This window comes from Marmota monax, unplaced genomic scaffold (genome assembly GCF_021218885.2).
Source record: "Marmota monax isolate L192 unplaced genomic scaffold, Marmota_monax_Labrador192_F-V1.1 WCK01_AAM20220418_F8-fsc00003, whole genome shotgun sequence".
Lineage (NCBI taxonomy): Eukaryota > Metazoa > Chordata > Mammalia > Rodentia > Sciuridae > Marmota > Marmota monax.
Genome location: NW_026694084.1, coordinates 11,994,192 through 12,009,353, shown reverse-complemented (window position 1 = coordinate 12,009,353; position 15,162 = coordinate 11,994,192). Strand labels below are relative to the sequence as shown.

The 15,162-nt window shown below is 29.9% G+C and overlaps 1 protein-coding gene across 47 annotated transcripts in view; it reads right to left on the bottom strand.

Moving 5' to 3' along the window:
* Rims2 (regulating synaptic membrane exocytosis 2) overlaps window positions 1–15,162 on the bottom strand; it is a 567,034-nt gene that overhangs the window by 190,733 nt on the left and 361,139 nt on the right. For 22 of the 47 annotated variants that reach the window (XM_058585656.1, XM_058585666.1, XM_058585670.1 and 19 more), the window contains 2 exons: window positions 12,996–13,152; window positions 10,238–10,354 (listed from right to left, as the gene is read on the bottom strand). In XM_058585656.1, coding sequence (XP_058441639.1) covers window positions 10,238–10,354; window positions 12,996–13,152 — 274 coding nt within the window. Of the gene's footprint in view, window positions 1–2,214; window positions 2,281–10,237; window positions 10,355–12,995; window positions 13,153–15,162 lie in introns of all 47 variants that reach the window. The other 25 variants (XM_058585652.1, XM_058585655.1, XM_058585668.1 and 22 more) reach the window with 3 other exon arrangements.

The following is a 15,162-nucleotide window of genomic DNA, read 5'->3' as shown; positions in this document are numbered from 1 at the left end:
TTTTGGGAAGTAGATTCATGGATGCTCATTTTTTAACTATGCTTTAAAACTTACACATATTCTTTTTTTTTAAAGTTTGGACACGAATTTCTTTTTTAAAAAATATTTATTTTTTTATTTGTAGTTGGACACAATACCTTTGTTTTATTTATTTATTTTAATGTGGTGCTGAAGATCAAACCCAGGGCCTTAACATGCAAGGTGAGTGCTTAACCACTGAGCCACAACCCCAGACCTACACATATTCTTTTGTATGTATTAAAATAATAATAACAGCAAAAATACAAGAATAACTAAGGAACTTCATTTTTACAACATCTATCCAAGTGTTTAGTATAAGCTAGGCTTATGACTTTCTGCTATGTTGGAACAAGGCAAGTACATGTAAAATAGGCATGCAAATGTACAGAGGAAATCTTACAGTTAGACATTTGATAACCCTATTTTTTAAAACAAAATTTCCTATGTTATATTACAATAAGAGCGTCAATAATCTTTTGTTTCCTGACCACAAACCAAATCATGTCATATAAAGATAATTCATATAAATAGACCGATTAGGCTGAGTTTCAAAATTTGGATAAGATATGAAATTGATAACCAGTGTAGAGCTGATCAAGAACTAAGTCTATCTACATTAGCAAACTAAAAATCCAGCACAAAGCAAACAATCTACTTACTGGTAACAGAGACTAAGAAAAATGCAAAGTATAAAAAAAGTACTAATTTTACTTAAAATGGTACATGATTTTAACTTAAAATGGAATGAAGAGATAGCAGAGTAAATAGAATAAGACTAAAATAAGTAATGTCTCATTCATGCATGTCACCCACCTTAAGAAAAGATGTGAACAAGTGCCAGGAACCAAGCATATACCTAATTTTTAATATTTTTCATAAGGTAACTTGCAACCAAAAAATAGAATGTATCATATAGCAACAGTAAAATTATAGACAAAACAACAAATAAGTAAGAATTATTTAATTTTAAAGCAAAATAATAGAAAAAAGACAATGTGCAAAAGAAAATTAAATATATGTATATTAAATGTATATAAAATTATAAACATTATTATATAATTAAATTTCAAGGCTCTAAATTTTTATCATATTTATAGAAAGATCACAAAATTTGAATTACTAGGAAATTATTGTCAATATTATCTTTTACATTTCCTTGCATATTTATCCACATGAACGCAAACTTAGGAATTTATCCATGAGTTTTCATTATTGTTTCTAAATTCTTTATTATCAACTCTTAATTAGCTATTTTAATAGGCATAAAGGAGATCACACAGAGTTCCAAATCACTTTGCAACAATAGTTAGGGTGAGTAAATATGGCACGTAATTCTTAATCTATACTAAAGTGAGCCACCACCACATTATCATTGCCATTCTCTTCTCTGCTAAAGGGCCTCAAAAGTTGCCAGAAAACTGTCTTAAATTCCTAAAATTACATATAGCTTTGAGAATTTTGCAACTTTTAGAGACCTTCTTTCCCTGCTATTTTTTGGTCATCTCCAGTTTCTATTATATGTCAGGTAATCAATATTTCCTTGAAATACAAATCATATTTAAAGTATCAGAACTGTTCTCCCTGTGATTCATTGAAATACCTGCTTTGGAAAGAAGGATAGTGGTAGACTAGAAATGAAAAAGGATTTCAGACTCGGTATTCCACCCAGATCCAAGATTGTCTACTATGATCAAGGAATATATCACAGCCAGCTTTGACAAGGTAACCACAAACATCACTTCAACCTAAGCACTTCAAGGACAGTCTCCTCTACTCTGGATCAGGGAGACAGGCAAGCAGGTTGTTAAAATGTGTAAAAATCAATCAGTTATTTTTAAACTGAAAATAACCAGTGAACTCTGTTGAGGAAGGTGATAGTCAAATGCAATTAATTTAAAAAAGAATACAGTTATTCTATCCTTCTAGATAATAGTTAACTGAAATTCCTAGTGAACTAAATATTTAGAAGAATAAAAAAGATGATCCTAGTTGTCCAAAAAGAAACTGCATTTTTGATATTTTGTTATAATCAAATAGGTTATATATGTTTTTGTATTATTTTATAAAGGTAATATTTCTATGTTTCATTAAAACCATTTATGTATATAAAAACAGAAGTAAAGTGAATTATATTACATCAATAGACAGGAACATGCAATTCTACAAAGAGACTCAATTGTAAGAAAAATATACCTGCCATCCCTGTGATGATGGTCAATGGTCTGACTGTATCTGGAGCGAGGTAGAGTAAGAAAATGACTGCAAGCATGCCAGAAACAAGAATATAAATGAGACTCAGGAAAGAAGGAAAAAAAAGGCATAGTTTAATTTTAAAGTGAGATTCAAAAAGATAAGCAGATAGCAAGCAAAGTAAATGAAAATTGCTACTGGAATGTTTGCCCTCCTCCCAATGTGAATTGTAACATGGCAGTGCTAAAGGTTAAAGTAGCCTAAATATTCTAAAATAAAATGCAACAAAAATATAACAATCAGACTTTTAAAAATAATATTTCAAAATAAAAATTTTACCAATTACCACTCAAATATCTTCTACACCATTTGGAAAATGTTATACTATATAGATATTTTCCTATGTTTTAGGAGGAATGTTAAAAAGAGAAAAGTAATGAAATAATCATAAAGTTTAAGGAAATCATAAAAAGGGTAATAAATAATATCTATAATGTCTTAGGAGATTTTACAAGGTAATTATTTTTCCTTCAATCATTAATAATTAAAAATAACTATGAGGGCTTTAAAAATTCTATTTATTAAAAACAAACTGATTCACATTATTTTTATTTGATTATTAATTATGTTTATTCGATTTATTGGATACTATTCATTTTTCCATTCACTCTTTATTTTGTGTTCACTACATACTGTTTGCCTCCATTACATTTCATGCCTTACCACAACCATAAGCAACCAAAGCAACAAACTAACCTTTTTATCATCTGTATTGATTCTCTTCTTTTATGGCACTAATTTAAATTTTTCTACTTTCTTAAAACCTTTAATGGCAAAAACACTTAAACATGTCAGATGATCATCATGTTTCAGTAAACAGTGGAAACAAACCTTGAACTCTCCCAAGTTTCTTAATTCTATCTTTAAATGGAAAGTAAATAGGCATATATTTGTATTTTCCCTTGTCCTTATCTTCTGTACTAAAAAAGAAATGCCTCTAGTTGTAGTCCTTCTTCTCACATGACTTGACTTCATTCATTACTCTATTCTACATTCTCTTTCTCATCTACATAATCCAAAAGTAAATCCTTTGCTAACCTAGACTCCCTCTGGAGGCACTGTCTTTTATCACTTTCTTCTCATTATAAAACATCTTAAAAGACATATATCTATAATTTTTGTCATCATGTTCTAAGCTTAATGTAACTGACTTATGCTTCTATCATTCTCTTGAAGCTATTCTGTGAATGTTATCTGCAAAATCCTAAGGGAAAAAAAATCCCTTTAGTCTCCTGTTGATTTTTATCATACTACATTTATCTACAATATTAGACCTTGATTTTCAAACCTCTATTTCTTAACACTTTCCTGTTTTAGTTTCTTAAACCTTATTTTTTCTGTTTATTAAACACAGTATTTATCTAACATCAGATACTCAGTTAAGACTTTCATCTACATTATCTCATTTACAGTCTCATAATAACTCTTAGAGGCAGGATCTAATATTCCCAATTTGAATCTGAGACCATGAGGGCTCACTCATGGCCATGCAGTATGTAGCAGGGCTGGGTTTCAAACTAAGAGATTTTAAATTCAGAACTCAAGCTCTTAACATTTATATATGTGGCCTGGTTTCCCACAATCTGACTGCTTCTTTATCCATTTCATTTGCTGGATTCCCTGTCTCTGTATTCCTTATAGGCAGTGGTTTTCAAAAATTCATTCCTTGATCTTTGTATATCCCAACACATTCTTTCTAAATAAAACTATTTGGGTTTTTAGCATGAATGATTATTTTGTTTAGCCTTCATTTTTCTCTGCGTTAAACAGCCTATGTCCAACTGCTTCCTGTGTTATCCCCATGTTGGAGTGTCACATAGACAAATCAGGAAAACATGTTGATTAATGTGGCTTAAGTAACATACATTTTGCTATTGGGACATGTGGTGCTGCATTTGTGAAATGAGAGAATTGAAACAGTAGTTTTTAAATTTTTTTAAGAATATTACTTATTTTCAATAAAAATTTGACACTGAATCAATATATAGGAACCAAATAAAATCAAAATGACTCTATTTGGCCTCATTATGATCTACCATAGCTGACTCTAAAGTACCTATTCAGAACCAAGGACCACTTCATCTCTAAAATCTTTTAATTTCAAACCAAATTATTTAATTCCCCTTGGAAGTTAATATGATACTTCTGCTATTCCTCTTCTTGAAATCTCAATTGCAACTAAGGATTTAGATATTCATTTAATAAACTAAGTTATAAAATCTCAGAATTTAACTCCTCCAGTTCCTTATTTTCCACATTTAATTGACCTATAGGCTTTGCTGTTTCTGACAACTAAATAACTCAGATTTTTCCCATCTTTCTTTTCTCCTGCCACTACCTTAAATCAAGCTTTGAAATAAGCCTATCTCTTGAAATAAGCTTCTCGTAGGTTTCCCTACCTTCAGAACACAACATTCCCATGACCTAGACCATTCTTTACCTTATCTATAGAAGCATATGTGTAAATTATGCTTTCTGATTATGCAGGTACCTTAATTGAAATATTACAATATTTTCCAATATCTAAAAGTAAGTACAGATTACTTAAGAGTTCTAAACCACTTTCTGTCCCCATCTCCTGTCACTTTTTATCCCCCATATCACTTTTATCTAGATACAATAGACTACCTAAATATATCATGTACTTTCCTGACTCCAAGACTTGCTCATCACTCTGTCAATAATGCCCATCATTCCCCCTCTATCTTTGCTTTTTGCCTATGAAAATCATTATCAATCTTTAAAGTCCAGTTTCTCTTTGAAGCTTTCCCTATGAGACTCAAACAATTTTCTTTCCAGTCTGTTCCAAAATATTATGCTTTAGCCTCAAAGTCTTCTACTTCTTATAATTAGCCAATATATGATAATCTGTCTATCAAGACCAGAATAATGTCTTCAACTTTTTGCCCACAATGGCTTACTCACTTGATCAAGATATGTTTTACTAAGGAATAAAAACAAATTAACGCCATTTTCATGATGAACCTTCTCTCCCCCCAAAAAGCAGTGGTTCTCATAATCACAGAAGTACCCTAAAAATGTTAACAGAGAAATATAAGCCTATATAGAATAAGAAAATAAAGAAGTATTTTTAAATTTATTAAAAAGAATAAAATAACATCAAACTCGTGATGTTGAGATTTACTGCTCTTAAATAGGAATAGATTGTCTCCAAATACTATATAAGAGAAAAAGTATAAACTTCAAAGCTTGCTAAAGGTAATAAATCTATAAAATATGTGCTACATCATCACCTAGTTTCTAATATTATTCTTGAAGAGTCCTAATAATTAATTTTGTCCCAATAAAGCCAAAGAAGCATTAAGTAAGAGTCAATTTCATCAATTTATTTTCTCTTTTCTACTTTTAGTCATGTTAGTTCTTAACCTTACTGGTCATGTCTCTCCCTTAAGATTCTGTTAAAAACTGGAAATATATGAATGAACACACAATTTGCCATTCTGTTTTAATAAACCTTTTAAAATCCAACTAAGGTCCACAGATATATTAAAGGCCCCTTATTGCATCCACTTAGCACATCCTACACACATTTTACAGTTCTTCACTAATGATGTTTCCTTTTCTTCCAAAATTAAATTTTAACCAAGTACATTATAAAACCTAGGCAATTAATATGTATGATGTTTTAAATATGAATAATTAATTAAATAAACAAGATCTATTAATAAATAAATTACATTTAGGAAAATCTGGTTGACAATTTTTAAAAATCTGATCAGAGTAGTACTTCATAATAAAAGTAAAAAATAGAAAACTAATATATTAACTAAATTTGAAAAGGCCAAAAACAAAGTTCCATACTCTAAGAATCATGATTAAAAATATTTTTCAAAGAACTTGGGTTGGGATTGTAGCTCAGGGATGGAGCACCTGCTTCCCACATGTGAGGCACTGAGTTCAATCCTCAGTAACACATAAAAATAAATAAATAAAATAAAGATATTGTGTCCATCTACAACTAAAAAATATTTTTAAAATATTATTCAAAGAACTGAACTAGATTACTAATTCTATTTATAGACACATTTTCTTAAATAATAAACCTTTAAAGAAAGCACAAAATTTTCATGATTACAATGAATTATCCTTCCTCTGTATTAAATTAGGGTGCATATTCCCTTTAGGAATCACCAGATACAAAAAGTAGCACAAGAGGAGAAAATAATTCAATATTTCATCCATAAGAAAAAGTATAGCTTTTGAAAGCCATTTCCTACAACTCCAACTTAACACAAAACTTTCTGCTGTGTGCTTAATATTGTTTATATTGTGTTTACAGTTCCTAAATTGTACCTACTGTCTTGAAATATATTTCTGAAATGTAACAGAAATATTTATAAAGTGAAGTTGAAGCCTCTTTCTTCATTTACTTAACTCTATAATTATAAACTTTCAGAGATGTAAGGACCAAAGACATTATTCTTTTTGATGAGATAATTATGTGTATATGCTATATGTTTTGGTTGTTGGTTTGTCTGGGAGAGAATATAAAAATGGCTTAAGTGTGTGAAGTATCCCAGAGGTCAACTAATAAAACATTATTTATTTTAGAATATAAATCTATTAATTGAAAGTACTTGGGGGAAAGGGTATAAGGCAATTAATATTCTGTTGTATTATTTTCCCTATAATGCTAAATGTGTATTTCACAGAAATAAAACTGTTCAATATATTTTGGATTATGGGATAGATATAAAAATGTATACTGTGGGGTAGCTCTGACATGTTACAGAAATATTATCCGAGACTCTGCATACTCTAGTAGTGAACTAACTCCTATAGGCAAAGTGCTTTTAAAATGATTTCTAATAGTAAAGTCACATTATGTTCCTGATTGCAGTAGTTATCAAGATTTACCAGAGAAAGAATAATACAAAAGGGAGGGAAATGGCGGAAGGTAATATTTATAATTCATTATTATAACTAATATTCCTGCATACAGGTTTCTGAATTATTTGTAAAGAATTCCTTTACATTTTTAAACAAAAAAGAGTTTTGACTAATGATGACAGAGTGACATATGCAGAGATGCAAAGATCCAGTAAAATATTGACATAGAATTTTTTTACATCCACCTATCCATAAAGAATGTAAACACTGTATCTCCTCCTAACACCACTAAAGTTTAACCATAGTATAAATTAATGTCAAATGGTATCATTTCCCACCTATACAATCATAATAAAAGCCATTGTCTTCACACACAACTTTCCAACACCTGCCCAGACTGGACCTCTATGAGGTATGGATGAGTGTATTCTGATTCTAAATCTTTGCTCTTGTTCTTGACTGAATAAACATTCCCATAACTCAAAGTCCAATTCACATCCTCCATTCTCTAGAAGACTTTGTATAAAAAACGTGATTTGATAGATTTCTGAGTTTTTTTAAATTTATTAAGGAATTAAGTACAAATTATTTACCAAGCAAAAGAACTTTTAAAATGTTAAGAATAAATTTTTGGTGAACACACCATAGAATTCTTGATGAGGTGTTTAGGGGTATGTGTCACACTCTTTGGTAGTTGGTAAATTTACACAACCTTTTAAAGTTGGTAAAAATATTCTATTTTTATAAATAAGGAAGTCAATTGTCACACAGGTTAATTTTTCCAAAGATACATAGTAAGCAAGAGATAAAATCCTCTTCTCAAATCCAAGGCCACTTTGTTCCAAATCCCTCGAAAATTAGTGCATTCAATAAAACATTATTCTAGTCCATGCCATTAATTCATAGTGACAAGAAAGATTAATGTGTCTCTCAAAATACTTAAAGTTTACTCATGATCTCAAAGAAAAATCTCTTTTAGGCATTGTAGTCAACATTATTATTTATTGACATTAAAAATGCTATCCATGGAATTTTATGCAAGAGTTCTAGAGTATTCTTAACTTCTAAATAGTACATAAAAGTATAATGCCTTCACATATATATTATTATTTAAAATCCATTATTGTATTAGGTTAAAACAGAAATTAAAGACTCATAGTTTAATAATGTGATAGACTACACATATCTACAATATTATTCTTTTAGATCTTTGATTTCTGGATTAATGAATAATTATTACAGATAACTTAAAAATATCAGATTTTTTTTTATTTCTATTTAAATAGAATTTTGCTAATTTGAAAAAAAGGATTTAAGACATCTCCCAATTCAGAATATTTGTGATCTAGCAAACTATAGCATCATTAACAGAGTAATGAAATCACATGGATCAATTTTCTATAAAATAATCCCTTGAAAATTTTTGCTAAAATCTTGCAGTAAAAAATTTATACAATGAAAATTTTATTAAAGATATAAATTGGGTTAGACAAAAAAATGCATACTGCAGGAATATTTGGTATGACTATATAATTACTAGGAATTAATCACTAGGATTTAATAGCAATATTTTAAGGCAAATTTTACATTTCTTATCGTTAAATATAGGGCCATTTCCTTGAAATAATGATAAAATATTATGCATTTACTATGATACCATCCATTTTTGTTTATGCATACAATTCTAGAGATTGAACTTTTTGTAATCTTCTGCAAGATTTAGACCACAATTACTTGTAAAAATATTGAGTCCATTTTTTATTAAATGAACACTTTATATAAACTTGCAGAAGGCTTAAAGTCATTTCAGACATCCTCATTTATTCCTTCTTTTAACAAACCTTTAATGAACAAGGAACTTATGACTTTCTCTATAAATGATTTCCAAAAATTATGAAGCTTATTAAAATTTTCTTAGGCAATCAAAATACCTATTAATCCACCATAATATGACTGCTTCAAACTCCTAATCATGCCAACATAGTAATCCTTCTTTCACCATTATTAAACATAATAAGCATCACTTTCTATAGGTAGCATATCTATAACCACCCCTAAAGGCACAGATTATGATGAAAAACTTAAGTTAATTAAAAATAAATAAAAATATCAACTTTAATTTGATACTAATATTGATAATAACTTAATAACTTCCTAATTTTTTCTGGATTCCAAACACAAAAAAACAGTACTTGTCTGACACTACTGAAGATATCCTCTATCTCTTCCTTTGGAGATGTGTGCTAAAGCACAATGAAATTGTAAAAATGAATTGAATATAAATCTAGATTCAGTCAAAACATTACATTTGTAAATACTGACAGTGATTTGTCATATCAGTTAATTTTAAAGCCCTCAACTGTTCTTTCTAAAACTGGTTTAGTATATATACAAAAGGACATCTGAATTCCCTCATTATCATATTTTCTGAATAATAAATTCATCTTACTTTCCTCATCTTATCACCAAAGCATGAATTAGAGGTAATCATTTTCTTAACTTAAAAAAATTATTAATAATTAATGTAAGCACTGTAACATACCATGTTACTTCCAAGTTTGTCACATTTAATAGAGCACATTCAGAGAATTCTCCCAAACATAGCAATCAACAAGCATGATTCTTAAGATGAATAAAAGGTTTACTGAAAGCCATGAGGAAAAACCTGTTCATGAATCATGATAAAACGTTTCCTAAACAAATTAGATTCTGTCTCAATACTTTTATATCTGAAATGTCAAATTGATTTTTCTGATATATGTAAAAGACTTTAAGAATCTATTGTCTTATTATTTTACATATAACTATTGGTTTTAACAAGTAAAATGGTAAAACATCTTGTTTTTAATATGATCATAATAATCTATTGTGCAAATTCAATAACAACTAGTTTATAATAGGCCAAAATTGCAAAAGTAAAATGGTTTTTTCTCTCACAAAAAAATGTTGTTTATTTTTTATTTGTTTAGCAATGTGGCAATCATAAGAAAGACTGGACATAGTAAAAAGAATACATGGCTTTGGAAACTAACATAAAGGACTGCTTGAAATGTTCTCTGATAACCTTTTCCATTAGGTAGTGATCAAAATAAAGTTTAACAGTATTTATATTTACCTGTCTCTATCTGGAGAGTAATGGTCATCCATGATATGATGTCTATCCATTCGGCTAATTGTATTATAATGTCCAGTTGTAGTACGGGTCCCTCGAAGTCCCTGTTCCACATTCCTACTAAAACAGCAAGATCCATTAAATATCTCAATAAGCCATAAGCTTATATTACACTAAGAAATTAAGTTATTAATACAAATGGTAGAAGTAGACAAAGTCACTGCAATGTCAAGTACAATTATTTCGTTTAACCTCTGGGCAATATAAAAATTTTGTTGAAGTTTGAGAGTTAATTGAAGAGATTGCTGATAGAGGCACAAAAAGAGCCTAAATTAAGTTAATATCATTGGGGATAAGATAAGGAATACCCAAACTGTTAATAAATCACTCCCTGTAGCAATATTCAATGGTATATGATACGCAGGAGGAGGAATACATGTGTGTAGTTCAAATTAGTTCCATATTACACATATTGGTTTACAAGGCCTACAGGAATGGAGAAGAGATACCTCATAGGTGGTTGCACATGAGCTCAGAGCTCAGAACAACTCAAAAATCTACCTACTTTTCACCATCTCCCTTGGTAGCACTCTAGACAAATAACCACCTTCATGCATTTACTCTAACAATAGCTGCCTAAATATTCTCTTGCTTCAACCCAATTGACCATGACAGAAAGCAATCCTTTGAAACATAATTAAAGATCACAGCAACTCAATTTATAGAATAAAAGGTAAGAATTGGTTTTTAATTTTATTCTACATGGCATGTTTATCTTCCAACCTATCCTTTCCATAGTATAATAGTGTTACCTCATAGTGCTATTTATAGTGCTACCTTAATTGTTCTATAAGTTAAAATATATGCATGTAAGTTATATATATTTATTTTGCACCATAGAGTGTATTCAACATGTCAATTATTATGTTTGCTTAGTAATGAGTTTTTCTTTTCTCTTTGAAATGATTTAATTATCTGTATACATTTTTCCTTTCATATAAATTCTAGAGTGATATCACAGTTCTAAAAATTTCACAAAAATTTTTTATTGGTATTGCATTACAGATTAATTTGTGGAGGACTGACATCTTGATTATATAAAGTTACTATACCCATGAACTGAATTTATCTCATTTATTACTTACCTAAAGTTTTATATTTTTCCTTAAGGTCTTGTTAATTGTTAAATGAATCATTAGATATTTTGTACTTCATGTTGTTTTTAAGACTAGTGCCATATTTCTTATTATATTTTCTTATCAATTATTACTTATTTTTTCAAGTTGATGTATGGCCAGCTGTTTGGTAGAACTCCCATAATAATTAATTAATTAGTTAATTAATTCTATAAGGAGTTACCATAAAGACATCCAAACATCATGCTTTTTATTCATGGTTAGATTTAGTTAGTTAATATAAGATTTTTACACCTGTGGTTGTAATTAAAATTGTGCTTATAATTTTTTATACTGTAAAGATTGTTAGTGAGGATGATATTAGTTCCAGAAAGAGTTACAAAGCTTCATTTCTAAAGTTGAATAGAACAGAGATATCTGGTTTTGTAATTTGGTTAGAATTTATGTGTAATAACTTCTTAGTCTGAACTCTTTGAGTGGAAGGGAGAAGGGAAATGGTTTGTCTTTGACGTCTGTTATATTGATGTCATTAATCTTTCCAAATAACTAGTTTTGGGGTTCATATACACTCATATTTCTTTCTCCTTTTTCTATTTTTCTCTTGTTGTACCTCATTTTGTCTCAATTTCATCAATTTTGCCCTCATCATTAATAATTCTTTCTTCAAATTCCATTATGATTTCCTTTGTTTTGCTATATTTCATTTTTGAATGCTTACTTACTGAGTTTGCCATTTTCTTTTTTTTTAAACTGACATGTGAAAATGTCATATGTTTATGATATATAATATATATAATCATTGTAGAATGGCTACATCAAGCTTAAAAACATGCATTATCACTACAATTATCAGATGCACATGCATTCCTTTTTATCCTTTTATTTTTATTCTTTTTTTTTTTTTTGGTACAGGGAATTGAACCCAGGGGTACTTAACCCCTGAGCCACATCCCCAGCCCTTTTTTATATTTTGTTTAGAGATAGGGTCTCACTAAGCTGCTTTAGGGCTTCACTAAGTTGCTGAAGCTGGCTTTGAACTTGCGATCCTCCTGTCTCTGCTTCTGAGCCACTGGGATTACAGGCAAGTGCCACTACGCCCATCTCTTTTTTATTGTTCTGATGATTGTTCCTAATATTAAAGACTATTTTTATTTTTCTTATTTCTTAAGTCACCAATAAGTATCATTTATGAGTATAATTAGTTGTTACTAACTAGATACGCTAAATACTGATATGTGATTAAAGCTAATTCTTAATTAGAAAATAATTATGTATAAACAAATAATAAAATAATATTTAGATAATCCAACTTTACAAAGTAATTCTTATTTCATTTTATCCTCATTACATGTTTTATTGAATAGTATTATGTTTTTTGTTAAGTAACTTTTTTCAATAAGAATTTATCTTTAGGGCTGGGGTTGTGGCTCAGTGGTAGAGCGCTTGCCTAGCATGTGCGAGGCCCTGGGTTTGATCCTCAGCACCACATAAAAACAAACAAAATAAAGGGATTGTGTACAATTAAAATATAAATATTAAAAAAAGAATTTATCTTTAGAGATTATTAATGAAACTTCATGGTGAGTAAGCCTGCAGAACCAAATAAAATATGTGTACTATCTTACCTTTGTGGAGGAGGGACACTGGGTGACCATGATCTAGTCCTTCCTATAACATCTACTCGATGAGGAGAACCTGAGGGTGAACAATGGTTTGATGACATTACTTGTTCTGGCACTGATAATGTTGAGCTTTGAAGATCTCGACCATTGTGACGATAATCTGAAGTAGAAAAGATTAACAAATATAGTTATCTACACACTAAGTCCCTTGTGTACTTTATAATTGACTCAAAAACATAAAATGTTGATGAAGCTGAAAGACTATGTTAAAATGTAAAGTATAATTAATGAAGCAAAATATTAAGTAAAAATAACATTTTATAAACATATAAATTAAAAGAAATGACGAGTGTTCAAATATTAAAATAGTTATTATGTTCAAGGCAATGTGAAGGGTAGAGTAAAATTTTTATATATACTTACATATACAGTAAATCTTTTATATACATATATACAAATAAAAATTTTATATGCAGTTATGATCTTCCAAAAAAAAACAGTAAATTTAGTATCAGGTAACTGTATTTAAGTGGGTTTGTCTCTGTGTTTTCTATTGTGTACCACTGGTCTACATACCTGTTTTGGTGCTAATACCATGTGGTTTTTGTTACTATAGCTTTGTAGTATAGTTTAAGGTCTGGTATTGTGATGCCTCCTGCTTCACTCTTCTTGCGAAGGATTGTTTTGGCGATTCTGGGTCCCTTATTTTTTCCAAATGAATTTCATGATTGTTTTTTCTATTTGTATAAGGAATGATGTTGGGATTTTAATTGAAATCATATTGAATCTGTACACCTCTTTGGGTAGTATGGCCATTTTGACAACATTAATTCTGCCTATCCAAGAACATGAGAGATTTTTCAATTTTTTAAGGTCTTCTTCAATTTATTTCTTTAGTGTTCTGTAGTTTACATTATAGATGTCTTTTCACCTCTTTTGTTGATTTCCAATTTTTTTTTAGGCTATTGTGAATTGGGTAGTTTTCCTAATTTCCCTTTCAGAGGATTCACCACTGATGTATTTGATTTATGGATATATATTTTGTATCCTGCTACTTTGCTGAATTCATTTATTAATTCTAGAAGTTTTCTGGTTGGATTTTTTTTTTGGATCCTTTAAGTACAGAATCATTTCATTGGCAAATAATGATAGTTTAAGTTCTTTTCTTATTCATATCCCTTTAATTTCCTTCATCTGTCTAATTGCTCTGGCTAGAGTTTCAAGGACTATGTTGAACAGAAGTGGTGAAAGAGGGCATCGCTGTCTTGTTGCACTTTTTAGAGGGAATGCTTCCAATTTTTCTCCATTTAGCATGATGTTGGCCTTGGGATTGGCATAGGTAGCTTTTACAATATTGAGGTATATTCCTACTATCTCTAGTTTTTCTAGTGTTTTGAATATGAAAGGGTGCTGTATTTTGTCAAATGCTTTCTCTGCATCAATTGATATAACCATATGATTCTTACCTTTAAGTCTACTGATTTGATGAATTATGTTTATTGATTTCTGTATGTTGAACCAATGATGTATCCCTGGAATGAACCCCACTTGATCATGATGCACAATTTTTTACCTCATACTAGACAAAGGTGCCAAAAAATACATTGGAGAAAAGATAGCCTCTTCAATAAATGGTGCTGGGAAAACTGGAAATCTATATGCAAAAATGAAACTAAACCCCTCTCTCTCACCATGCAGAAAACTCAACTCAAAGTGGATCAAGGACCTAGGAATTAGATCAGAGACCTGCACCTAATAGAAGAAAAAGTAGGCCCAAATCACCATCATGTAGGATTAGGCCCTGACTTCCTTAACAAGACTCCTAAAGTGCAAGAAATAAAATTAAGAATAAATAATTGGGAAGGATTCAAACTAAAAAGCTTCTTCTCAGCAAAAGAAATAATCAATGAGGTGAAGAGACAGCCTACATTTGGGGATCAAATTGTTGCCACATGCACATTAGATAGAGCACTAATCTCCACCATATATAAAGAACTAAAATACTTAACACAAAAAGAAACAAACAACCCAACCAATAAATGAGCTTAGGAGCTGAACAGACACTTCTCAAAGGATGATATACAATCAATCAACAAATATATGAAAAAATTTTCAACATCTCTAGCAATTAGAGAAATGAAAATCAAAACTACTATAAGATTTCATCTCA